Raw genomic sequence first — 27,843 nt, forward strand, 5'->3', positions numbered from 1 at the left:
GATTTTCCGTTTCTGAGACTACATGTTGACGTCAACGCAGAATCTGTGGACTTTTATGATAGGGAAACCGGCGCCGCACCTGGACTGATTCCACTACCATTGAGGGACTAGCACCAGTGCCGCGTGGAACATAATTGATTCTGATGAAAAACAATGCAGTATTCGCCAGGTCTGTGATCAACATTCGGAAGGCCAGCAAGTTACAGCCGCATTCACATTATTCCCCACACTCTCATCCCAGCCAACATGATGGCACTGGTTGTGTTGGAGCATGCCCATACAGCTGATGGGTAGGCTGGGGCTAGAGGGCAGCCAGGTGGGTGCCTTGGGGGACACCAATATGACCCATGGCACCAGGTTCAAAGTAGGTTCGCAGACAGTGCAGCTGCATGGCAGCCTTGCCTGCCGCAGCAATGGTATTCCCTGCCCATCCACCCTGACCCAACCCCCTGGCCATCCCACACTACTCCCCCCAGTCCAGGCAGAATCCCTCCCATCAGCAAACTACGGCGATGTTGGCAGCTTCGGTCAGCCCTCTCCCTCAGCAGCCACCACGCCAGTTTCACAATTTTTAAAAGCACAAGTGAACCACACCGTCGGGTGTCTGGCCCATCAGAGGTAGAGGCCCTCCCAAGAATAGCGGGACAGGCCCATTAATGATATGCAAACGGTATCTACAGTACATGCATTCAGGAACACGTTGTCACTGTTGTCAAGGTGCTGGAACATTGCAATTTGGCATGAAATCGGCACGTACTGCAGTTTCGGCGTCGGAACCAATTCTTCCCCCAATCGTCTTTCCCAATTTTGAGAATCCCGCCCCTGATCTTTGTAGGAATGGCATAGGTGGCTGGTGCACGTAGACATTTAATTAATTTGATGGGATATTAGTGACTTTTAAGTAACGATCAATGCTTGGATTTGAATAAATCAGAAAGCCTCAGCTGAGAATTAGAACCAATGAGAGTAAATAAGTAAATCCATAGATATAGATTCCCTTAAAATAAAGACCTCGTGACAAGGTTTCATTCTTAAATTCCTGTCATCCTGAGTTCTTGAATCATCGGTTTGTGTTTGATATGCTTTTATGTTTAACACTTTCCACTATGTTCTGACCAGTTTATGTATTTTTTGCAAGTGTATTTAAATGAATATTTAGTAAAATAAGTGTTTCACCATGTCAGTTCTTAAGCCCAAAGCTGTGAAATGCCCATCCTATCTCACCTGGTTTATCTCCTGGAAGCCATTCCCTAAAATCCCCTTATCTCTGACCAAATATCCCTTGGCTGTAGCTTGGTGTCATAAGTATGCTTTATAACACTTCCAAGCACCTTGGGATATTTCATTAAATTACAGGGCTTTTATAAATACAGGGTGTTAATGAAAATCTGAGTTTGTACAAAATTCCAAACCAATACAAATCGCAACAGGAAATAAGACAAACAGTAGAATTTCAGTCTAGAAGTTTATTATTTAAAAAGAGGCTGTTCAAAAGGATATTTGAATTATTTATTTACCAACCCAGTGGTAACATATATTGCTCCATAAACAAAGATTGATATGCAATGGATAAGTACAGGTGGACACAACAGGAATATTAACACAATGATTTCATTTCATGAGAACATTATTGGCTTCAGGACATTAAACACAGTAACTAAATTGTAGAAAGACATCTGTCTCATACAGTTGAACAGCAACAAACAAATATGAAATGCTATAACTACATTCAAGTAGGTTGTGACCTATGGTTTCAAATCTAAAGTGTGCGACCTCATGCTTCCAAGCAATTATTTAACTGGTTCAAGTGCAAAAGACACACTTTCTATGTCTAGCATGTGCTTGTATTAACTTTCTTTTCTTTTAAGTGTCAAGTTCAGAATATTTGTTTCTTTGACCTTGTGCTTTTTTTTTTCCAATGCATTGTAACAACAATCTCATGAATTCAGGAAAGATTTGGTGAGATTTCCGGAACAGGTAGGATTCAAAGTACAGTACTATCTTTAAAACGTATTACAGTCTGTTAGAAAATGCAGTCCTGTAAACATTTACACCTTCATGACATTTGACTAAAATATGAATTACTACATTATTTTAAAAATCTTGATCGCAAACTATGGGCGCACTCAGATACATAGTGAAGGAGAAATCGAAAGACACAAAGAAACTGAACTGATTGTACTGGTTGCATCAGTAAAGTCAAATATGCATTTTTTGTTGCTGCACCATCATGCCAATCAGCTGCCACCAAAAATTGTCCTGTTTTGCACTTTTTGTAAAAAAACTGCAGGCATTCTGAACCACTACCTGGAGATCATAGAACTGGAGTGTGACTGGCTGGATGATGTTGTAATGGCACTGAGCTGTGAAAAGCCACTGTGACTAGATTCGAGACTAGTCATGGAACCCCTGAAATAAAAACAGCATGTGTTCTTAGGGTTTCAATGCATTACAAGTATTAATTTACATTACATTTCAAGATTAATTTGGAAGCTGTTTATTGGAAATTTTTTCATCAGCATCCAAACGATTTCCACTTTTTTTTGCACGTTAAATCATTTGCCGCGATCTAACTAAATTACAACAGAGTTCCATGACAAGCGCATTTAGCCAGGTGCTTCCCAGTGTTCGCAGCCCCGAGAAACAACGTTATCTTTCGGTACTTTGTTGCAATCCGGGGCCTCAGCGGGGAATTTCCCACAGAGGCCATATTTAGTCCTGTTTCCTGCACTGAGGAACTCTTGCTTGCTTCTCCTCAGTAGCATCCCGATCTCTTGAACTTCCCCCACCCGAACCTCGACTCACCTACAAGGGGGTCCCCACACCCCACCTCATATGGGCAGGGCACCCAGGACTGATCCCCAGTGTAGGTGAAATGACAGCCTGGCGCCTTGGCAGGTAGCACCACAGTGCCACCCTGCCTAGAGGACAATTACCTGGGATCCCGGATCCAATGGGAGACCACCCCCAAGTGCTGTCCCATTTGGTTTCAGTTTGTGGAGACCAGCACTGAATGTCGCTCATCTGAGGTGTTGGAGGAAAAGAGGCGAGATCCCAGGGCCTCAGTAGATCAGAAGAGATGCATATTAGAACGAGACAAGCTGTCTCACTCTGATCTGCAGATTTGCCAAATACTGATACACAATGGGGCAGGATTCAGTTTGCGATGGCTCGCGAGATCGCGTTAGATCTTGCGAGCCAGGTCGATCCCAAAGAGGGATCTCCCGGCATCTGCTGGCTGCGCCGCACCATCGTTTGGACACAACGTGACCGGTAGATCGCCCCCATAGAATTTTATCAAAGGATCACATACTGCCCTATTTCTCTATCCTTCACCCTTACTCAAAGTAGAGCTTCTTACAACTTCTGGTTTTTAAACAAAAAAACTTCCTGACTTTGTTCTTTTGGTGGCAATCTTCAGTTTATACTTTCTAATTACTGAGTCAACAGTGTAAGTAATTGTTCCTCTCATTAATTTTTGACATAATTTGCAATTTTGAACTACTGCATCAGGTCTAACCTAACGAAGGGAGTCAGAAACTCTCTTAATCAACAGTCCATCATTGTCTAAAAACGGATTCAAAAAAGCAGAATTAAAATGGCACCTGGTTGATGTAATTATCTTGGTTTTTAACCTCATCTCATCTTTTTCTGAATGTAAAATTAATAATCATATTCCTTAGAGTAGCTCAACCCTTTTAATAACAGAAACGTGTATGTAAAATATCCCCATTATTTGGACTGGTTTCATAGGAACGCAACATATAAACATTGTAATAAAAAATAAAGCATGGTCCAAATTAAGGCTATTTCAGAATTGAACAAAACACCTGGCAAGACCATCAAGACAAGTGGGGTCAGTTTTTCGCTCGAGTCTTGCTGGGCGGGGAGCACTGCGCAGTGGGAGGGGACCTCCGATATTCAGGTGTGCGCAATGCATGATTTCCCAACCAGTTAATGGGCAACCACTTCAAAAATGCGATGGCAGATGATAATCATATTAAACAAGATATGTGTAAGAAACCACTTAGTTTTTGGAATAGCAGGCCACACAAAGAACTTAAGATCACAGGAGGCTTGCCAAAACCTCGACTTAGTACTATTACTTCCGGAAATTGCGACAATTATTCCCAAAACAACTTGCAAAATTGTACTCCCCTTTGTTAAAATAAACCAAGAACAAAAGTCGAATTGTGGCCACGGAAATTTACAGCCTTGTTAAGCACAGTAAACTGAATTACCACCCGCTTTATACATAATACAATTCCAAATGCTGAAGTTAATGACCAAGTATCTCTTTGAACTGACTCAATGGAATTGCAAGGCATGGATTCCTGCTACATTTCCGCGCAGTTAACTTTCAAACCTTATTGAGACAAAGGTGTGGTGGGGGTTGGTTACGAGATGCTGAGCAGAAGGATGGTTGTCAGCAGTGTATTTGTGCAACCCTTGCCAGTTTTACATAAGTCTGGGAAGAACTCACTTCATCATCTGCATGTCAGGGACTAGCAAATGGTGTGGAAAATGCAGTTGCAGATTCCCCAATGTTGAACTGAAGAATGAATAGATTCAACCGTATTCAGTGAAATCTAACTGCATCTAGTACTCATCGGAGCACTGTTCAGATACGATACTGAATTCTCAATACAGTAGATTTATTTGCTGTACCTGAAATCGTCTGATCCTATGACCTCAGTGTAATACATAACTTTACACTTATGGGAAGAAACCTGTAATGTTGCCAGCACATCATCTACGCGAGGCAGGTTAGTTGTAGCACAGGAAGGCATATTGTGAAATTTCCACTGCAGGATATAAAAACCAGGCCATCTTGTTACATGTGAACCCTGTGAGCAACACAGAAGATAAAAACAAAATTGATTTAAAATCTGTGCAAACACCATTTAACCTGAATATTACACCAAGGATGAACATTTAGAATGATTATCTGACCGGACACTACAATTAAAAATTAGACCATGTAACACTGGCTGTGTTGGTTTGGGATCAATTTGAAACTGACCTGCACACTTTCTCCTTCTTTGCAGATGAGTGGTGGCTCCACCATACTATAGTCCTTTCCTAGTTGCCATGATTTATCTATAAGCTGTACATTATTTCCTCCAGGGCATGTGATCCCATGGGCTCCAAGGGTGTCCTTTTTGGGAAGCTGAGGTGCTCGTTTCGAATGGTAGATGTTGAAGGCAATATCACCCTTCACCACATCAAAATCCCAGGTTATCACAGAAGATGCTTCTACCATTTCAATTAGTATCTGGATGCACATAAAAGCAAAATATAATACAATGAGTATACTAATGAAATGCTACACTTTTCCATCTTAGCCATCAGGACACATAGCTTGAAGGTAAATAGCATGTTTACGAACATCATAAAAAATTGAAATTTTAAGAACAGCCAGAGGAAACACAAATTTTACCTCATGAGGTGATCCTTTGAAAACACTTGCTGACTGATAAATAGTTTCAGTCAATAACCTGATGTCATCATTGTCGAGTTCTTCTGCTGTTCTATACATCGATTTGGGGATTAGACCTCCCTCCGGAACCTCACACTAAAAATGTGAAAACAAAAACATCAAATTAAACTTTTAAATGATGCATGATTCTCAAAAGATACTTTATAATAAAAGCTCAGCAAGTAGCTAACTGGGCTCTGGAGGACATTATGCTTCAAAGTAACTGCTCGACACAAGTGCTTCCCATTTAAAAATATAAATGCCACAGTAACAACGCACTTTGCCAGAACAGTAGATTATGGGTATATGACAATTATTACCCACATGTCGAGTTCTCAATCTTAGCTGCACGGTTGACAAAGCTACCTTCCCTCCATGTAGGACTTTCTTAACGGGGTGTGACATTGGATGACACAACGTTGGAAATTCGGGAGGGCAAACATAAGATGCCTCCAATACAAATGACAGTATCAAACTAGTGTTGACATTGGATTGTCATACAATGCAGTACTATAGAATACTGCAGCAATCTAAGATGGCCACCTGTAAAGGACCATGGGAATTATGGCCAACCCAGGACTCAGATAGATACACAGCCTATGTGTATCTAAAGCACAGGTAACCAGACCTGATCGAAACCCCCGCTCGTTTGCATTTTAATGGCCCATTTTCCCAGGACAATAGAACTCCAATCAAGCAACCGGCACCACTCCCCTTGCTCAGAAAGCACAACTGCCAAGGTCAATGACCGCTAAGGACCCGCCCAGCCACCAAGGCACTCGCCCCATTATTGGCCGAAATCGAAGACAGTGATCAGAGGCCTGTTGAACTATTGGGTCCAAGGTTAAGGACCGTCCCAAAGAGCGTGAAATCCCAGAGGGATGAAAGAGAGCACAGCCATGTGCTCCGTCTCTTTTGGATCCGGCCTGTGCCAGCCCAATTGCAGCAGGAACAGCAGCTAAGTTCAAGACCAACGATCGCTACCTGACGGATGAGCCCAGCAGAGACAGTGCCAGTTTCTTCGAACCAGCCAAGTGAAATCCAGATAAAGGCCTTATCCATTTGCACAGTGCCGGTCGCCCTGAAGTTAAGCATAGGTTATTGCAGCTGATAGGTGTAGTTTAACTCGTAGTAGACATTGTGTTTGCATGTTGAGATAACTCTTGGGTATGTAAATAAACCATCTTTTGAATTAACTGGCTGTGTGGTCATTTGATCGATACAAGGGCAGACTTGTGGTTCACTAAGATAAATAGAAATACCCACAGTATCGGACACGCTGTTGGGACCGAAACAGAGCAACAAAACGGTTTTGAAAGAAGATGATAAAGCGAGTTACATATTTGCTCCAATTGATTTGTACAAGCTATTTTTTACAAGCTATTATTTGTACAAGCTATTAGGACACAGAAAATAACATATGGAAAACATACTTTATTTGGCCATGCATCCTACAACCTTGTCAGTTATAATCGAACATACAAAAATCAAAACCTAATTTCACTCCCCTTTGGGCCTGTCTTGTATTACACCACTTGTATAGAAGCAAAATACTGCAGATGCTGGAAATCTGAAATGAAAACTGAAAATGCTGGAAGACTCATGTCTGGTAGCATCCGTAGAGAGAAACAGAGCTCTGAAGAAGTGTCATACAGACTAGAAACATTAACGCAGTTTCTCTCTCCACAGGTGCTGCCAGAGGTTTTCCAGCATTTTCTCTTTTTATTATTATTGTATTCACCTCTACCCCAAACATCTCTCCGAGCAAAAATTATACAGGCTGGGAAAGTAGCCCCTCAAAGAAATAATACTTGGCTCAATAGCTAGTTCGTGATGCAGAGCGACGCCAGCAGCAGGGGTTCAATTCCTGTATCGGCTGAGGTTATTCATCCTTCTCAACCTTACCCCTCGCCCGAGGTGTGGAGGTCCTAAGGTTAAATCACCACCAGTCAGCTCTCCCCCTCAATGGGGTAAGCAGCTTATGGCCATCTGGGACTATGGCGACTTTACCTTACCTTTACTGCCTTGTAATTACCAATAGTAATATTAGTAATAAGCATTTTAATTGGGTTACTTGATATTATAAATCTGCCTGCAAGGGCAGTGAGGGGTAAGAACTGCTCAATCCTCTGCAGACCATACATTAATGATGTAACATACATTCACTGATGTAGTTACTATTTAGGAAGAGTGAAGCAAGAACTTCAAAAAATGAAATCTGCATTTTCCTTTTGAAACTCAATATATAAACAGAATGCGACTGGCTACAGGAGAAAATTACGCTGCAGCTTATAACTGTATGATAAGTTACTTATTCTACCAATTTAAAACACACTTGTGCAATCAAGTCCTTCAAGGCCAATGTAAAATGCTAGAATGCCTGAAATACCCATTACATAACTCTGGATCTTATCAAAACAAAACACCCTAAATCAGATTTGCTTCTTCAATGTGGTATTACTTAGTTCAACTAAAAACATTTACTTTTCCTTCTGCTGAAGCAACAAGGATCAGATAGTTCATGTCACATTTAATTGTTGACATTAGACAATGACTCAAAAAAGCAACTGATGTATAAAAAATTCTTACCACACATTCTCCTCCAAGAAAATCAGGGATCACTTCTTTGTCTATATAATCAACCAGTCCTCCAGGTCCCTGGTAATCATTTCCTGCATAGATGAGGAATTTTTTTCTTGTATTGTCATCAATGAAAGGACTGACCTGGAATCAAACAAGGACATTAAATTACAATTTAGAATGCAAGGTGAATTGAAAGCAAAACTATTATACAATTTATTTCTCAGGCACACTGCGACAACTTACCAACGTCCAAAGTACTGGAAACACTCTAGGCGCTCTGAGGATCAATAGCCGACCCAGTGTTTCTGGATAGTTAGCTTCAACGATCTCAATGATTCTCAACAGCGCCTTAACTCCGGGTCGCCAAAGGTGTCTCATATTCAAGCCTTCTAAATCCACCAAGCAAGTCCATGAACTATTTAATAAAAGTAAACAATCAAGAAAAACAGAACAATGTAAGGCTTTATCAGGGTGCTGTAATCTTAACATGAAATGGTTCTTTGCACAATTATATCATCAAGTGTCCTGTACTAATTAAAATGGAACTTATGATTACCTGATCGGTCTTCCAAACACATTAGTGTTCTCTTCACATCGTCTTAATCCTTCTTCATTAATAGACAGAACCTGATTTAGATTAAAAATATCGTGTAAACGTATTTACCCTAATTTCAAAAACTTCGACATATTTTCAGAATTGACATTTTAATTGTTACATGTCTTTGTGTCAGAGACTCTTATAACAAAACAATTTATTTTTGTCCTCATTCAACACCTTAAACCTGTTCCTGTCATTCAATTAGATTACAACAGATGACAATTCCACCTACCCATCTTGGTCTTGTAATTCTTAGTACCCTTGCCTGATAAAAATCTATTCAGTTTTCCATTGACCTAAATTCACAAGCTGTTTTTGTGAGGGGGGGGGGGGGGGAAGAGAGAAAGCTACAAATTCCCACTACCTTTAAGAAAGTGCCTACTGGCATCACTGTAGAATGGTTTGGTGCCAAACTTTAAGGTTACATCCCCTTGTTCTATGCTCCCCACCACTGTAAGGTTTCTTGCTGTCCTATTAATTTCCATGCTCATCTTAAGCGCCTCAATTAGATCATCCCTTAATTTTGTATATCTAAGAGAATCTAAACTTAGCATGTGCAACCTATTCTCATAATTTAATTATTTTAGCTCAATATCATCCTTGTGAATCTGCACTGTATCCCCTCTATGGCTACCATATCATTCCCGAGGTGCCCTGAACCAAATACACTATTCCAGATGGAATCTAACCAGAGCTCTGTACAGCTGTGACATAACTTCCACTCTTTTGACAGGAGTGGATTTTAACACTGTGATTGTAACATCAATATACAGTCGTGCTCCTCAGCTATCATTACAATAGCTTGATATCCTGAGTCTCTTCTGAACTTTGATTTATTCACATCTCTCAACACTGGGGAAGAGGGTGTCCAGTGGGATTAGTCACTACAAATTCGACTTGTTGGACAGATTTGTCCTTTGGATTTAAAAACCATTGATGATTAATTGCCTCTACTGGCGCAGTAACTGAAACTGACAATAGCGATAGTGATAGAGACAGAGGTCTACCCCACAGTTCTAATCAATTGCAAAAAAAACAAAAACTGTTTTCGTCCTTCGCATTTTGACTAGGCATAAGGAACTATTGTTCAAAAACTTCTTCACAGTCTCGCTACTCTCTTTCAAAACTCAAACTGTGGTTTGAAGAACAGCTTTGATCCACTGGTTGAACATTCAGATTTATCTTCATCGACTCCTAAACGACCATCTACAGAATGCAATGGTGGTCTAGGCTCCAACCATAGTTATTTTAATAGATGTAGAAAATATTTTATATTTCCATTCACCTGTCTCAGCATCTGGTCCTTAATTCATTATTGGCTTCGCAACATCAATTTTACATACCTTTAACTTTGAATATAGTTTTTCTCACAATATGGGTCTTCCTCACTATCCGTATGCATTTCAAAGTTTACTTATTTTGTTATAATTTGTAACTTTGCCGCTCATGTAGATTTTTATCGCGTGTCCATCTGTGCACATTTTGGCTGCCACTTCAAACCCAAGCCCATCATTTTCCTCCTCCTCTTCCCCCTTCCAACAGCATTTATCCTTTATTTTCTCTGCCAAAGGTAATCCACCTTGACAAATGTAAATTCTTCAATACTCAGCACCTCTGCTGCTTCATTGTTGGTATTTCAGGTTTGATTCCCTCTTATTCCAGATTTCTTCTTTCCTCTTGCTGCCCTCAAAGGCTCCGGGCACCTGCTGCTCCTTCTTAACTAGCGGAAATCCCAAATGCCTTTTACTGTTCTCTCCCACCCTTGCTGGCCTTCACATCTATATATATCGCCGGTTAATATCGCCAAACTCCTTCCTGTCCCTCTCATCACACCCAGTATGGTGAATGTAGGAAATGTTTATATAGATTGTATTATATATATCTGTTGCAGTAATATTTTTAAGAATCCTGGTTTTACATACAGGCAAGCAGTGTGTTTGCAAAAGATGCAATTATGATGTGGTAAAAGTGAGATAATCATTCATTCTAACCATTTACTTGTTTACAAAATGTGTAATGGAACTTTGTTATGATTGCTAGAGATTCCTTGGGTAGTGGATAATTTGAGACAGTGTGTTTAGACTTTGGTAAGGAGGACCAGAGTGGGATAAAGAGGATGTAATTAATGGGAGGAGCTCGGTCTGTCTGCAGTTTGGGCACTTTAATATAGATATGAGCTTTTAAGTTGAACATCAGTTTTGCCAAATGCTGTCAGGTTGAGCAGGAGTCTGACAAGGACAGAAGGGTCCTCAGGCTATCCCTGGATGAGTCTCTCTGCTTCTCTGAAAAGAAATCTCTACACAAAAGTATCCCTGTGGTTGCTATCTTTATTTACAAGTGGTTTTTGACCTCTAATGAGCTTTGCTTAATTGGAGATAAGAGAAGGTACAAGTTAGGAGTTAAAGTGCTTCCTTTTGCTTTAAGGAATACCTGTGGGACATCACTCGTCATAGTCTGTCACTTTGAATGCAGACCCATTATTCCAACTCTAAGTAACTGTCCTCCTAACCAATTCTCTATCTGGACCAATAAATTGCTTAATTTCATAAGTTCTCTTTCTTGTTATTAATCTATGATGTGAAGCCTTGTTAAATTGTTTCCCAAGTCCATAATAAGAAACTTCATAGCAGTTCCTTTATCTACTAAATTTGTTGAACATGGCTTGCTGTTTACTCCATGCTAGCTCTCTCTGGTCAGCTGATTTGTCCAAATACTCAGTCACTCGGTCTCCAACTGATTCTAGCAACTTCCCTACAACTGATGTTAAAATTTTAGAGCACAACTCTCTTCCCTCTCTTAAATAAAAAGATTCACAGATGTTTATCCCATATAGATTACTATAAGTGCAAGTTTGTTATTTTAAAAAGACAACTGCTTTAAACACAGTCAAAAGATCCCTCTGCGTGCAGAAAATGCCACCTTAGATATTCTATCGTAACAGCAGCTGTGGCTAGAATAGCTGCACGAAGTTGTTAAAATAAAACAACTACCCCAATGGAATAGAGCAGGGACATGCATTTGATCCCTGCCAGTTATGTAATAAGATCTCAGGAGGAAATAGAAGCTCTCAGCAATGTGCCGACAGAGCGAGAGCTCATTTTGAAGGATGCATTATTACTCTCTGGCAGTCTGACTGCAGTGATCAGTGGACAATTTCCTGCACTGACTTTACTTATGACATTCGTTTGGTTTCTGATAATTGTGTTGATTGAACTTCGCAAATCCATCAGATCATTAACTGCAACCATTCTATGGCAGCACTCCCTTGGGAGAAAATTGAAAATAATAGGAAAAAATTCTGGCCCAGTGTTTCATTTGTCAGCTCTGATAGTGCCTTCTCATCAATTAGTTTAAAGTTTCCTGTGATACATATGCATACCTAAAATGGTTGGTACCAGACAAAAGCCTCACTAAATTAATGTTATTCAAAAACACATTACATAAACCTTTGAAGTAATTAAAAAAAAAAAAAAATGCAGACTAGTATCTGAAGCAAGTCTAATCAACCTATCAAAGAGACACATTGGATTATTTCAAAGCATACAGATCTGGAACCACCAGAATTTCCCTTGTTTAAACGAAGGATAGACATTTTACAGTTTTTGGTGATATGATTCTGGAATTTATGATACCAAAGAGCAATCACTCAAGTTAAGCGAGTTATTCTAAATTATCCATCATAAAACTGATGAGTTAATTAATATTTCATGCACTATTTACTGTTCCTATTTGGATAATAGAATTTAAGACTGAATCGAGTTATCACTAACGAACAACTTGTACCTTTGGCATCAAAGTTTGATTCCAATCCAGATTAAAGGAATAAGATCATCCCATCTGATAAGAGTTTGATCAGTTTCAATCCTGCTCATAATGGCCACAAGCCTCTAATGTGAAACCAGCAACAGAATTCTACATAGTGGATAGCCACTGCATAGGAATTCACTTGAAATATACATGCTATGTTAATTATTAACTGGAAGTACCTCTGATAACATTTTATGTTGACTGCATAGAGTTCCACTAATTCAGCAGAGATAATACTAGAAAGGTTCATCAAGTTAATTTAATTTTAAAAATATGATTATTAAAATACACTTACATGCCGTAGCAGTGCTTCCTCTCCAAGAGCTCTGACAAGACCTTTGGTATCCATTTGCCCAAGTCGTAAGATATATAGGGGTCTGCCATCTGTATGAAAAAAGCAGCATTAAATGATATTGTCCAATATACTAAAAGTTCCAAGACTATAACATGCAAAACACTGAACTACAAAGTAGTCCTCTTGAAGAGGCCTATGCATTCCAGTCCACAAGGTATCCAATTCAGATACTCAGCAATCGCATTATAATTAAGTTTTCAAATTCCTCCACGGCCTCAACACCTCCCCCACCCCGATTTCTGTAATCTGTTATAATCCAATAAATCTCCAAGATCTCTCTGCTCCTCGAATATTCTGTCCTCTTGAACATTCCCAATTTTAATTGCTGCACCGTTGGTGACTATGCCTTCAGCTGCTCAGGCACTGAGCACTGGACTTCTCCCTATGGCTCCCTGCCTCTCTACCTCTCTTTCAAACCTATCAGTTTGACCAAGTGTTTGGCCATCTACCCCAATATCACCTTTTGTGGCTCAGGATCAAATTTATCACTTTCCCGTGACATGTGATGGGATGTTTTATTATATTAATGGTACAATACGCATATAAGTTGCAGTTGTTAAAGGTAATAACAAATATGTCCATCAAATTGTTGCTTCCATAAAACTAGCTGTTACACAGCAGTTTAGCTAGTCAGACATTGTACATTTACAATTCTCAGGTGGGTGAATTAGGCAGCGGGGCCGTTCTGGTGTCATGGTGTTGTCCTGTTCAGCCTATGGCTGCAAGCATCGGTATGATACCGGGGAGTTTCCTTCCACAGGTTTCCCCTGAAAACGGCCGGTGCTCAGTAAGAAGTGGCTGGCTGCAGTGAGGAGGCATAATTTCACACCCACCAAAAACAGCAATCTTTGCTCAGAACATTTCACATTGGATTGTTTTAGAAAGAATTGTAACAACAGGGGCAGCATGGCAGCATAGTGGTTATCACTGCTGCTTCACAGCGCCAGAGTCCCAGGTTCGATTCCCGGCTTGGGTCACTGTCTGTGCGGAGTCTGTACGTTCTCCATGTGTCTGCGTGGGTTTCCTCCGGGTGCTCCGGTTTACTCCCACAAGTCCTGAAAGAAGTGCGGTTAGGTGAATTGGACATTCTGAATTCTCCCTCGGTGTACCCGAACAGATGCCGGAAGGTGGGGACTCGGGGATTTTCACAGTAACTTCATTGCAGTGTTAATGTAAGCATACTTGTGACGATAAAGATTATTATTGCACAATATTAAATATAGGTGAACTGGAAACATCTGCATAGCCATACTAAATGTACAAACTGAGCATTGTCACTCTGAAGTTTATTTATGCACAAAAAAACATCAATTTGTTCCTGCCTTTGTAGTTCAAATGGTACCTCATTTGAATCTCCAGCTCAAAAGCTCTCCAGAAATGGTCTCAATCCTATTGTACAACTGGCCCACAAAGGTACAATTAATGAAAAATAAATTCAGATAGTCTTCTACAATTTGAAGCATATTTCAGTTCATGAATTCACCGAACAAAGAATGACTAATCCAGAAGCACAAGCAAGCAAATTTGAACTGAGAATTTAACACTTGAGTATAGAATTTCTCAATCAGAACCTAAGCACTTCTACTGTTACAACAGTCAATACAAATACTCACGCTATATATATATATAAAACATCTATACAAGCCTGTTATAATTACTGATATCAGTATTTTACACCCATATGTACTTATTTGCATAATTACCACCTAGCTACAATACATTGATATGACATTATTAAAACATGTAGAAAGAAATATTTAAAAAGATAGTGGAGAGAGGGAATAGACCATTTTATTGTGAAAGCTAGAAATACTCATTAGAATTCTTTTCCAATTTTTCCAGTCAACTCTGAGACCAAGCTTTGCCAAGTCAGTTAAAACAGTGTAGATGCAGCACAGCATCCACACCCCTCTCCCCCCCACCCAATTTTATAACATCCAATACGGTGAACATACACTTCCACCAGTGACCCCTGCTCATCCACCACAACTTCAGCGCAAAAGTCACAAAAACCCAATTAACTAATGTAGACAGTTACGTATTGTTTCACAATTTTCAAGGTTCTTCTACCAAAGTTAAAGCAGGCGAGCAGGAAATCCTTGCGGAAGTCATTATCTAAACTGAACCCCAGAAAATGGTGCTTCTTGCACAAACATATTGCTATGAATTCCTAGAAACTTATAACTAAGTGCAAAGTCAACTTTACCATCAAATTGTGCATGTTTTTTGACTGGTAACCAATGAACTACCCAAACAAATTTCACTTTGGCTCTTCAGAGAAAATTTCAACTATGACTCTAGGCTAAAATTAGCCACCCGATGTTCTTTCCCGGTGTCTGCGTGGGTTTCCTCCTGTGCTCCGGTTTCCTCCCTCAAGTGCAGAAAGAGGTGCTGTTAGGTGAATTGGACTTTCTGAATTCTCCCTCTGTGTACCCGAACAGGCGCCGGAGTGAGGTGACTAGGGGCTTTTCACAGTAACTTCATTGCAGTGTAAATGTAAGCATACTTGTGACAATAAAGATTATTATATTATAAAAGTAATACTTCAACCACATAGGCCCACAAATGTATAGCTGATGATGAAATAGAATGCTATCTGTGCCATTAAGACTACGGGATATTAGAATCTAGTTGTGTTTAAGAAAATAATATTTAGATAATTGTTGTCAACAGTGTCTTGTACACAAGGTCAGATCTAGCTACCTTTGTCATGGTGATGCCAGCCTCCTGTGTAATAATCATGCAGCACTTGAGGTGGTGTCCAAGTTTCTAGCAGGTAGTCTACTTTGTGCTGTTTGCGCCATGTCAAAGACTGGCATAGAAGCTCTCTTGCTTTATCCATATTGAAGTCACGTGATCTTAAGAACCGCAGGATATGCTCATCTTTAGGGATCTATAAAAATGATAATTAAAGCAAAAGACAATATTATTGCCGAAATGGAAACATACTAAAATCCCACTTCTTGCAATTATTCGACGAATTGTAGTTGCTGTTCCCTTGATCAAGGCACCAATGCTTCTTTTGCCAATTACCTTAAATTTGTGCCCTCATTCTCTCGGCCCTTCCACCAATGAGAAGAGGTTTTCCATGTACTCTGTCCAGAGCCCTCATGATTTTGAATACCTCTATCAAATCTATCCTCAACCCTCTCTTCCTCAAGGAAAACAGTCCCAACTTTTCCAAGCCATCTATGTAACTGAAGTTACTCATCCGTGGAACTATTCACTTGAATGTTTTTTGCACTCTCCATAATATCTTCAGTGTGCCAGCCATGACTTGCCCACATTCACCACTGAGCCAGAGGTGGTAGGTTCAAGTGCCACAATGGGCTTGAGAAAAAAGGTCAAAGCTGATACTCCAGTGCAGCACTGAGGGTGTGCTAAATAGTCAGAGGTGCCACCTTTTCAGATGAGACATTAAACCAAGGCTGTCTGCCCTCTAAGGAGGAAGAAAAAGATTGAATGGTACTATTTTGAAAGAGAGTCGGGGAGTAATCCCTGGTGCCCTACCTAATATTTATCAAGCAATCAACAAGATGAGGTGAAGTAATTTGTGTCCTTGCTATTGCAGCTGATCTTTGTAGCTATTATATCCTTACCTTGCCTTTATGTGCTTCCTGAAGCCGCGATCGAAGTCTAATGAGACAGCTCTCCTGCAGTGGTGTCAAGTCACCCAAATAACGCTCAATGTAATCAGCATCTAGTTTATCTAAAACACAGTAAGAGTACATAATTTGATGCACTTTATTCTCTTTCATCTGAAGCTCCAGTAGTTAACTAAATGTTAATATGTATTCGAGATAAAGAAAATAATGTTATTTTTTAAATACGTTGCACCAGCCTTTTTATATCCAGCAAGTTAGCATGAATATTTATTTCAAGGGCACTACAAAGGAATAGTATGTACATTTCTCAATCTGGCCCTTAAAAATTCATGGACAAATATATCGGTGTTTCTTATTCAAGAGCCTGATGTGAATAATGTACTTTAAGATTGTGCAACAATTCTATAAACATGGAGAATGGAAGATGCAGTTCTGCAGTTAAGAAAATGAAAGGCCTAAGCCATTTACCATCTGGTGTTCCGGAGAGAGAATCAGGTGAATTACTGGAACTAGCAGTCAAGTCCTTGTTGACATGTTCTTCCTTTACAACAGCATCACCTCGGCCAGGAATAGCGACGGCTGGAGAGGAAGTCAGCTTCGGGACAGGGATTGCCTTTTCTATGTTAGTGCTGGTCATCGGTGTCCATCGTGGTACATAGGTAATTCCCTCTTCCTCCAACTGTTTTAGGTAATATTCAATTATTTCTTTCCCCTGTTAGAAATAAAAATGCAACTCACAGCAGTCGAAATACTGAAAAATAATGTACAAAATCCCAGCAATTAAACACTTATGCATTGTGGAATTTTAGTCAGTTGGAAGGGAACTTGGTTTTGTAGTAAGAATCAAAGACATATACAGATCATTAACTCATTCTTTGGTGCCTGTATTTTCTCTACAATTTCACTTATATCATGAAGACGTCCTTTATGCCAGATAATGGTTTTAATCCACCAGCTGAAAATTTTAACTTTTAAAAACAGACTTTCCGAAGTCAGATATTAAAGATGACTTACTCTCAGCCAAAGAGGATTATTCCAACTTGTATTACTACATATTCCAAACTCTTGTTATGGAGGTGGTAAGTCTGCCAAACCCAAAGACAATGGGCGGGATTCTCTGTCCTGAGATGCCCGGAATGCATTCTCCGATGGGACGGAGAATTGGACGTTGGGGGAAAATCAGGATCGGCGCAAAGCGATGCTCCGATCCCCCGTTGAACAAGGTCTTAAAGACCAATTTGCATCTATTTAGCTGGCCTGGCACCCAACGCTCCGGCCTCCAGTGATTCTCCAGTCCCTGCAGCTGGGGATCATGAGGGCATGGATCACTTGTGGTTTTTTACCAGCATGGCCCCAACATTGTGAACTTTGTGGTGGGCCAAGGGGCAACAGTTGCCCACCTTGGCCCACCGTGAGGTTCACCATGCCAGGGCCACACTGGTAGAGACCATGCAAAGGTCACCCACCACTCATCACCCCCCCCCCCACACCCAACAACAATGCACTGCCTGCCCACGCTTCCTCTAGCAGACATTAGCAATGTTTGTAAACATAGACTACATCAAAGAGGGGTAAGTGCATTCCGAGCACTAAATGCTTTCCAATCACTCAAGCATGTGATTTCACTGCACTTACCTCTCTTTGATGTGGTCAACGTTTCCAAATATTGGGGTTACACTGCTTAGGCACTGAAGAATGAAAGGATATGACTGGATCAAAGCTGCAGATGGTTTTTACAAGCTGTCAATTACACACAACTTGAAAGCTATGAGTAGCTTGCAAATAATGGATCTGTGGGAACCAGAGGCAGGTACAGCTGCTCTCGTTCAAGGAATGGACACATGGAGCTGCAAGGTAAGTATTACAGCTATAATGCTTTCCACTGCCTCAGTCTAAACTGCTCGCTAGCTTTCAAGCAGGGGTCCCTTTTCTGGGGGGGGGGGGGGGGGCTGTGTGTGGCACGAGGGGCAGTCAGACCACCCCCGTACTTAGGGGTGGGGGGAACCCAGGCAATCTGGGGGTGCGGGCAGGGGGGATGGCTGGCCACAGGACCTCGCTATCGGGCTGACCACTCAAGATCAAAGTCTGAGAACACACACTAACAGATTCAAAAACAGCTTCTTCCCCACTGTTACCAGACTGCTGAATGACCCGCTCAGGGACTGAACTGATCTCTCCATGCATATTCTCTACTGAGTAGCACGACACTCTATATGCTTCACCTGATGTCTATGTATTTACATTGTTTATTTATCATATGTCCTATGTTTTTCATGTATAGAACCATCTGCCTGGACTGTATGCAGAACAATACTTTTCACTGTTCCTCGGTACACGTGACAATAAATCTAAATCTAATTGAACCCGGGTCCCTGGTGGTGTGAGGTAGCAGTGCTAACCAGTGTGCCACCCATTGAACACCATTTTCTGTCTGTGACTATCAGGGATGCTACTGCAGCAAATCTGGATACGATACATTGAAGGCAATGGCGTAGTGGTATTGTCACTGAATAAGATCAGAGACACTAGGCAAGATCAGGGGATCAGAGTTCAAATTTCACCATAGCAGATGGTCAAATTTGATTTCTGTTAATAAAATCTGAAATTATAAGTCTAAATGATGACCATAAAACAACTGTTGATTGTCGTAAAAACCCATCTGGTTCACTAACATGAAGGACATCTGCCATCCTTATTTGGTCTGGTCTACATGTGACGGCAGACCCACAGCAATGTGGTTGACTCTTAAATGCCCTCTGAAATGGAGGGCAATAAATGCTGGTCCAGCCAGCAACACCCACATCCCGTAAATTAATTTAAAAAACTCAATCGCCTAATTTAAATCATTAATATAGATTGTAGCTGGCAGAGGCCCGAATACTGATCATTGCAGTGCCCTGTCCACCCGATATGCCCTGCACTTCCTGCCCAATCCTCACCTGGTCTGGCCTACACATTACTAATCTCTCTTGAAAATCTAAATATAAAAGTCTTAGCAAATTTATCAAACGTGATCTCAGATGGCAGCAGCATCCATTTTGTTTTTCTTTTTTTATAAATTTAGAGAACCCAATTAATTTTTTTTTCCAATTAAAGAGCAATTTAGCATGGTCAATCCACCTAACCTGCACATCTTTGGGTTGTGGGTGTGAAACCCATGCAGACACGGGGACAATGTGCAAACTCCACACAGCCAGTGACCCAGGGCCGGGATTCGAACCCGGGTCCTGTGCCGTAGTCCCAGTGCTAATCACTATGCCACACATGCGCCAGGCTGTAGCATCCATAATGGTGAAACACTATTTGCTTCACTGATTTTGAGGTAGATTGTCAATAGATGGATTTGTGGTCAGAAAGAAAATTTGTCCACAGGGACAAGTCGCCCACTTGCTAATAGTTCTGGAAAATTACTGAGCAGAAGCAAAGAGCCTTCTGATTAGAGGGATGAGAGAGTCTCAGTAGCAAGCTGCTCTTTTCACCTTTTGGTGGCAATTCAAGAAACATTGGTAACACAAATAGCTGCAGGTGGGCTGGTTACTGTGAAGAGAGACATTTGCAAGTACGTATTTAAAACGTGGTTACAATAGAACAGATTAAGACATCTAACTCCAAAACAAAACAGCAAGATTAAAATAGAATCAGGATAAGGACCAATGTGGGCAATTATAATTCATCCACTGTATTTGCACAAAAGCGGATTTATAAATTATTAGCAGCATTTGCATTATTAGTAGACCGATGGCCAGATTTTTACTAAACCTTGTTGAAAATTATAAATATTCCTGCTTTTTCAGGTATTTTCTTCTTGATCAGATGGCTCTTGCATTATGAACATAGGCATAGTACTTCCAATCAATAAAATCATAACCACCATTAGAAACACAAGAGATAGCCTGTCTGCAGTGAAAACCAAAATGTCCTTTTACTCATACCTTTTTGATGCTGCTGGCATACTGTTTCATTGCTATTTTTTCAACCGTGCTTTCAAATCCAAAAAAAGATTTGATATCAAGACTTGCTGACTGCTCAAAGCAGGTCCAATCTTCATTTTCTTGGTGAACCTTGAAGCACAATAAGAAAAGGTGCAGTTCTGGTTTCTAACAGTTTTAAATAATGATTGCAACATTATTTGACTTTTTTTTCAAAACTAACCATCATAAAACACAATCCAGCATTTTCAAAGTTTAATATTTCCAAGTATAACTGAAATGGTGTACAATAGTAGAGTTCTTCTACCAACGATATAGGTAAAAAACGGGACGAGGTCCTACAAGCTGAATTCAGGGAGTTAGGAGTTAAACTAAAAAGTAGGACCTCAAAGGTAGTAATCTCAGGATTGCTACCAGTGCCACGAGCTAGAATGTCAGGATAGATAGGATGAATGCGTCGCTCGAGAGATGGTGCAAGAGGGAGGAATTCAAATTCCTGGGGCATTGGAACCGGTTCTGGGGGAGGTGGGACCAGTACAAACCGGACGGTCTACACCTGGGCAGGACTGGAACCGATGTCTTGGGGGGGGGGGGGGGGTGTTTGCAAGAGCTGTTGGGGAGAGTTTAAACTAATGCGGCAGGGGGATAGGAACCGATGCAGGAAGTTGGAAGGTAGTAAAACAGGGACAGAAACAAAAGGCAGTAAGGGAGAAGCCATAGTCAAAAATCAAAAAGGGCGACAGTACAAGGTACAGTGACTGAGGGGAGCTCAGTGAATAGGACCAGGAATACCAAAAGGAAGAAAACGGGAAGTAAAAACATTAATGGTAAGCGACGCAACAGGTTGTTACATGAAGATATGGGTTCAACGACAAGGAAAATTAGGAGAAAGGTTAAGAGGAAATATAACTTAGGAGAGGTTACTGATCGAGGTGTTAAGATTCAGAACAGAGGTAAAAAAGCCAACATAAATGTAATTTACCTGAATGCTCGTAGTATTCGGAATAAGGTAAACGAGTTGATGGTGCAAATCATCGTGAATGACTATGATTTAGTGGCCATTACTGAAACATGGTTAAAGGATGGTCACGACTGGGAGTTAAATATCCAAGGGTATCAAACTATTCGGAAGGACAGAGTGGATGGTAAGGGAGGTGGTGTAGCTCTGTTATTTAAGGATGACATCCGGGCAACAGTAAGGGATGACATCGGTGCTATGGAGGATAAGGTTGAATCCATTTGGGTGGAAATCAGGAATACTAAGGTGAAAACGTCACTGATAGGAGTAGTCTATAGGCCACCAAATAGTAACATTGTGGTGGGGCAGGCAATAAACAAAGAAATAACTGATGCATGCAGAAATGGTACAGCAGTTATCATGAGGGATTTTAATCTACATGTCGATTGGTTTAACCAGGTCGGTCAAGGCAGCCTTGAGGAGGAGTTTATAGAATGTATCCGCGATAGTTTCCTAGAACAGTATGTAATGGAACCTCTGAGGAAACAAGCGGTCCTAGATCTGGTCCTGTGTAATGAGACAGGATTGATTAATAATCTCATAGTTAGGGATCCTCTCGGAAGGAGCGATCACAATATGGTGGAATTTAAAATACAGATGGAGGGTGAGAAGGTAAAATCAAACACTAGTGTTTTGTGCTTAAATAAAGGAGATTACAATGGGATGAGAGAAGAACTAGCTAAGGTAGACTGGGAGCAAAGACTTTATGGTGAAACAGTTGAGGAACAGTGGAGAACCTTCCAAGCGATTTTTCACAGTGCTCAGCAAAGGTTTATACCAACAAAGAGGAAGGACGGTAGAAAGAGGGAAAATCGACCGTGGATATCTAAGGAAATAAGGGAGAGTATCAAATTGAAGGAAAAAGCATACAAAGTGGCAAAGCTTAGTGGGAGACGCGAGGACTGGGAAATCTTTAGGGGGCAACAGAAAGCTACTAAAAAAGCTATAAAGAAGAGTAAGATAGATTATGAGAGTAAACTTGCTCAGAATACAGAAACAGATAGTAAATGTTTCTACAAATATATAAAACAAAAAAGAGTGGCTAAGGTAAATATCGGTCCTTTAGAGGATGAGAAGGGAGATTTAATAATGGGAGATGAGGAAATGGCTGAGGAACTGAACAGGTTTTTTTGTTTCGGTCTTCACAGTGGAAGACACAAATAACATGCCAGTGACTGATGGAAATAAGGCTATGACAGCTGAGGACCTTGAGAGGATTGTTATCACCAAGGAGGTAGTGATGGGCAAGCTAATGGGGCTAAAGGTAGACAAGTCTCCTGGCCCTGATGGAATGCATCCCAGAGTGCTAAAAGAGATGGCTAGGGAAATTGCAAATGCACTAGTGATAATTTACCAAAATTCACTAGACTCTGGGGTGGTCCCGGCGGATTGGAAATTAGCAAACGTGACACCACTGTTTAAAAAAGGAGGTAAGCAGAAAGCGGGTAATTATAGGCCAGTGAGCTTAACTTCGGTAGTAGGGAAGATGCTGGAATCTATCATCAAGGAAGAAATAGCAGAAATAGTAGGAATAACAGCAAAAGGGATTATTTAAATGATAAAATATTAAAACATGCTGCTGTGTAGAGAGACCTGGGTGTGCTAGTGCATGAGTCGCAAAAAGTTGGTTTACAGGTGCAACAGGTGATTAAGAAGGCAAATGGAATGTTGTCCTTCATTGCTAGAGGGATGGAGTTTAAGACTCGGGAGGTTATGCTGCAATTGTATAAGGTGTTAGTGAGGCCACACCTGGAGTATTGTGTTCAGTTTTCGTCTCCTTACTTGAGAAAGGACGTACTGGCACTGGGGGGTGTGCAGAGGAGATTCACTAGGTTAATCCCAGAGCTGAAGGGGTTGGATTACGAGGAGAGGTTGAGTAGACTGGGACTGTACTCGTTGGAATTTAGAAGGATGAGGGGGGATCTTATAGAAGCATATAAAATTATGAAGGGAATAGATAGGATAGATGCGGGCAGGTTGTTTCCACTGGCGGGTGAAAGCAGAACTAGGGGGCATAGCCTCAAAATAAGGGGAAGTAGATTTAGGACTGAGTTTAGGAGGAACCTCATCACCCAAAGGGTTGTGAATCTATGGAATTCCTTGCCCAGTGAAGCAGTAGAGGCTCCTTCATTAAATGTTTTTAAGATAAAGATAGATAGTTTTTTGAAGAATAAAGGGATTAAGGGTTATGGTGTTCGGGCCGGAAAATGGAGCTGAGTCCACAAAAGATCAGCCATGATCTCATTGAATGGCGGAGCAGGCTCGAGGGGCCAGATGGCCTACTCCTGCTTCTAGTTCTTATGTTCTTGTGTTCTTTGGTCATTAAAAAGACAAAGACTGGCTTTGGAGTTCAGTTTCTCCAACCTTCAAAATGCATTGTTCTTTTGATCATTTCACTTCTTAGAATTTGAGGTTTTTCTTTAGGAAGAACAAAATCAATGATAGGAAAGAGGCTGTTTTGTCCATTAAGTCCACGCCAGTTCTATGTAAAGCAATCCAGTTAGCATTACTCTCTCCTGATCTATCCCTTTAGTCCTGCGAGCCCATCCAATTTCCTTTCAAAATCATTGATCATCTCTGCTTCTACCACCCTAGTATACAGCAGACCCAGGTCATTGCCAGTTGCTGTGTACAAAGGTTCTTCCTCAAATTCCCAATACATCTCTTATCAATAGTCTGTATATAATCAGCAAATTAAACTAAAATAGCAGGTTAAATGGCAAGTATACTGAAAAGCAGCAAATAGAAAATACTAAGTTTTGACATTTTGCTAAATTCAATCTATATCGAAACTGTGTACTGTGTACAAATAGTGTGTATTAACACTAATTCTTCAGAGCTGCTTTATTACTGCAATATTAATATTGTTTCAACTTCACGGTTTGAATTGAACAGTTAAATCTAGCAGGAATGAAAGTTTCATTCCCTGGGGCTATCAGCAGCCAAGGGGTTAAATATAGTGCTAGCTTTTCACTATTTAACTATAACTGCAGGACTATACACAGAGAAACATACAAAATATAATTTATAAAGGAGATTAACATTTAATATTGCAAGATAGGGATAATTAAAAAGCCTAATTTGTTTACCTGCTGCGTGACAGGTCGTTATTGGGGTACCAGTGAAAAAGACAAAACTTCGGATGAAAGGTTTTGTTCCTGAAGCATATTTCAAATCTGTAATTTTTTCATTTCTTGACCCTTTTAACCTGCTGACTTCCTTGCCCCCATTACAATTTACACTGAGGTTGACAGTATTTGCTAGCACTCTTGAATTTCCTCTAACACTCTTTAGAATGGATAATGAATGAGCAGCCACTCAACTGGTGCAGAAGTATTTGTTTGCGACTTATCCATTATGCATTCAGTACCATAAGTGAAAGAGCTCTTACTGCAATTCATACAAAGCATGTATGTACTTGCCATGGAGTATGGAGGACAACTATAATTTGAATTTAAACATCAATAACTGGACTGAACCTAAAGGATAATAGAAGTGGTGAGACAAAATACACATTCATCAGATCACTTGTGTGCGATTTTACAGGACCTCAAGCCATGAAAACTAAGCTCTTCTTTGAAAGTCCTCTATTGCTCTGTATTTCCTTTGGCTTCAAGAGGTAAAGATACAAGGTTCCAGAATTTATTTTTGTTAAATTAATTAGATTTTAAATTTTTGTAATTGATAACATACTGTGTAACAGCAGAATTCATTGATGACAACTCTGTTAGCAAAGGTTTCATTGTGGGCTTCGATCTTCAATGTTCTCTCCCGCTTGTTCAGGGAGTTCTTCTGAATGAAGTAAATGTAATCAACACCTGCAATCTGGATAACATTATGACTGATGAATCTATTACCGTCAGCAAATGCCTCATGATGATGGCAATCAATATATAACAAGTCACACAGCACATTAATAAAACTAACTTGGATAACTGTACTTACAACGAAAAGTGTGCATTTTGTTTGTTTGGTCCTCCAAGTATTTCAAACAAAAATAACAACATGAACAACACTCAAAATAACCTTCAGGGTCAACGGCAGACACAGAAAACGTTCAAAGCACCACTGGAAAGCAATATGCATCAACATGTAAATGCAATCAACTAAGTGAAAACATTAAAAAAATCAATGCCACCTGCTCTTTTGTAGTACAAGTTTAATGCATTGCTTCCGTTATTGGCACAGTGGTTAGCACTGCTATCGCACAGTAGCAGGGACCTGGATTTGATTCTGGTATTGGATAACTGTGTGGAGTTGACACATTTGCCTCGTGTCTGCATGGGTTTCCTTTGGGTGCTCCGGCTTCCTCCCTCAGTCCAAATATGTGCAGGTTAGGTGGAAGGGCCATGCTAAATTGCCCCTCAAGTGTCAGGATGTGCAGGTTTGATTACGGGGATAGGGCTGGGGAGTGGCCTAAGTAGAGTGCTCTTTCAAAGGGTCAGTGCACACTTGATGGGCTGAATGGCCTCTTCCTGCACTGTAGGGATTCTAGTGATCATGTAAACGCAATGTTAGAAAAAATGCCATGTCTTATGAAAATATATCATTTTAATTTTAGGTAAAACCAAATGTGTATTATGGAATTTATTAATTATTGGGATATAAACACTCAGCTTATCTCATAGCAAATTTGGTTAAGAACCCTTACTAAAGCTATTGCTGCTCAGTAGATCCATAGAAACATCGAGAACAGTAGGCCATTTGGCTCATCGAACTGCTCTGCCATTCATTATGGCCATGGTTGATCATCCAATCCACTCCCCCATATACTTTGATCCCTTTTGCCCAATCTAACTCTTCCTGAAAACAAAGTCCGCAACTACTTCATGTGGTACATAGAAGCTACAACATAACTGGCCGTTTTATCCAAACAGATTGCTTCGACATTCACTCCCCATACCACTTTAACCCAGGCTATTCTTCTAGCTTGCCAGCCAGCTATCCAAACCATCAGTCACCAACTCAAAATGAATTCCATGTCCTCACGCCTCTCTGGACAAAGATGTTTCTCCAGCCCTAAGTTTTAAACCCTTGTCTAGACCCCTCGGAAACAAGGTGGCTTTTCTTTTCTTCCACCCCGCCGCCACCAACTGATCCTTTCAGAATTTTAACTAATTCTATCATCCCATTAGTTTTCTAATGAGAAAGGTTGAAAGCATTGTGCAGAAATCCTTCAACATTCTACATACGCAATTGGACATCATCTCGGTCTTTACAATGTTTCCAGGGCACACAATCCCAGAGTGGCCGTCCTACAGGATTATTACAGCTATCAATGGCCATGACACATAAACCCCTAAGATTTAAGAATATGGGGAAGTCTGTCAGTCCTTCCTTTCAGTTGAACTGGCTGAATCTTCCGTGCACAAGGAAGAGAGGGCTGTATTACAAATCAAGGTCATATAAGTTAACTGGGTCAAGCATTCCAGTTACCGGAAGCTTTGGACAACTAACTGTTGATGCGCAACCCTGCCTTTAAAAGACAGCTGGATTTTGGATTGCTCAAAATTGTAATACTGTTATCTGCCAGCAGGTGGTGATGTTCGCAAATAATTTGTGCCATCCTTACGTCAGTCATCTGGCTTTATTTTTGCCCGAGAACGGGGGTTTAAAAAGACAATGTTTTTGTTCAATTGTATTAGACGTTGAGGCAAAATTATCAGTAAGGTACTATATATTGAATAAAAAACATGAATAGAACATCCACAGCATTAGTTTGAATAGTAATGCAGAGGAGATAAAACAAAGTAAACAAAGACACTTTAAAAGTTCCAAAAATCTTCCGTCAGGCAATAGTTAAAACAGACACTTCAGTTGCAATTCAAATGTTAGTCCATTTAAGTTGTAATTTTATGCCTCTCTGCAGCAGATTGCTTTGCACAATAATTGCTCTTTCCAGAAAGAATAGCTTTTCAACATTACTGAATTGAACTAACTCTCCTTATAAATGACCACCTACTTGCACATTTACATTCATGAACAGATTCCAGTAACTACTTCCACATTACCTTTTTCAGTAGTCTTGGGGCATCTACATCCAGTTTGCACCGCCTTTCCAAAACATGAATTGTCTCATCCTCACTCTTGTATTCACTGGTAATGTCACTTCCAACAAACATCGGGATTAACGGACATGTTGGGAATCGCCTTTCATAAGCCTACAGAAAAAGACAATTATGCAAATTATGTTTATACTGATTGCAGGCATTTGAATTTTTATATTACATGAGGAAGTTCCCTGCAAGCTGCAACAAGCACTTCCACAAACTAGCTGCACTTTTGTCACGGAATGGAACTTTATCAGATGTCAGTTCTTCAGTGACAGAACTAAAATAAAGAATGTTTCTGTAAGGCCAAGGGGCTTTAAAAAACAGTGATAAAACATGCAAAATGTAGTTGTTTCAAAATAGCAAGCTGGAAGTCATCTAATGATTATTTGCTAATTTACCTAATCTCTTATGAGCCA

At 40.4% G+C, this 27,843-nt stretch overlaps 1 protein-coding gene across 1 annotated transcript in view; it reads right to left on the bottom strand.

Annotated features, from left to right (window-relative positions):
- Positions 1 to 1,495: 1,495 nt before the first annotated feature.
- Positions 1,496 to 27,843, bottom strand: part of LOC140395494 (SEC14-like protein 1) — a 51,499-nt gene continuing 25,151 nt past the window's right edge. The window contains exons 3-16 of the mRNA XM_072483319.1: positions 27,386 to 27,535; positions 25,068 to 25,199; positions 20,360 to 20,488; positions 16,896 to 17,139; positions 16,422 to 16,531; positions 15,526 to 15,715; positions 12,763 to 12,851; positions 8,619 to 8,689; positions 8,306 to 8,477; positions 8,069 to 8,203; positions 5,441 to 5,575; positions 5,024 to 5,275; positions 4,669 to 4,847; positions 1,496 to 2,409 (exon numbers count right to left, since the gene is read on the bottom strand). Coding sequence (XP_072339420.1) covers positions 2,304 to 2,409; positions 4,669 to 4,847; positions 5,024 to 5,275; positions 5,441 to 5,575; positions 8,069 to 8,203; positions 8,306 to 8,477; positions 8,619 to 8,689; positions 12,763 to 12,851; positions 15,526 to 15,715; positions 16,422 to 16,531; positions 16,896 to 17,139; positions 20,360 to 20,488; positions 25,068 to 25,199; positions 27,386 to 27,535 — 2,094 coding nt within the window. The 3' untranslated portion in view covers positions 1,496 to 2,303. The remainder of the gene's footprint in view (positions 2,410 to 4,668; positions 4,848 to 5,023; positions 5,276 to 5,440; positions 5,576 to 8,068; positions 8,204 to 8,305; positions 8,478 to 8,618; positions 8,690 to 12,762; positions 12,852 to 15,525; positions 15,716 to 16,421; positions 16,532 to 16,895; positions 17,140 to 20,359; positions 20,489 to 25,067; positions 25,200 to 27,385; positions 27,536 to 27,843) is intronic.

The sequence above is a fragment of the Scyliorhinus torazame genome, chromosome 18, assembly GCF_047496885.1.
Source record: "Scyliorhinus torazame isolate Kashiwa2021f chromosome 18, sScyTor2.1, whole genome shotgun sequence".
NCBI classification, from domain to species: domain Eukaryota; kingdom Metazoa; phylum Chordata; class Chondrichthyes; order Carcharhiniformes; family Scyliorhinidae; genus Scyliorhinus; species Scyliorhinus torazame.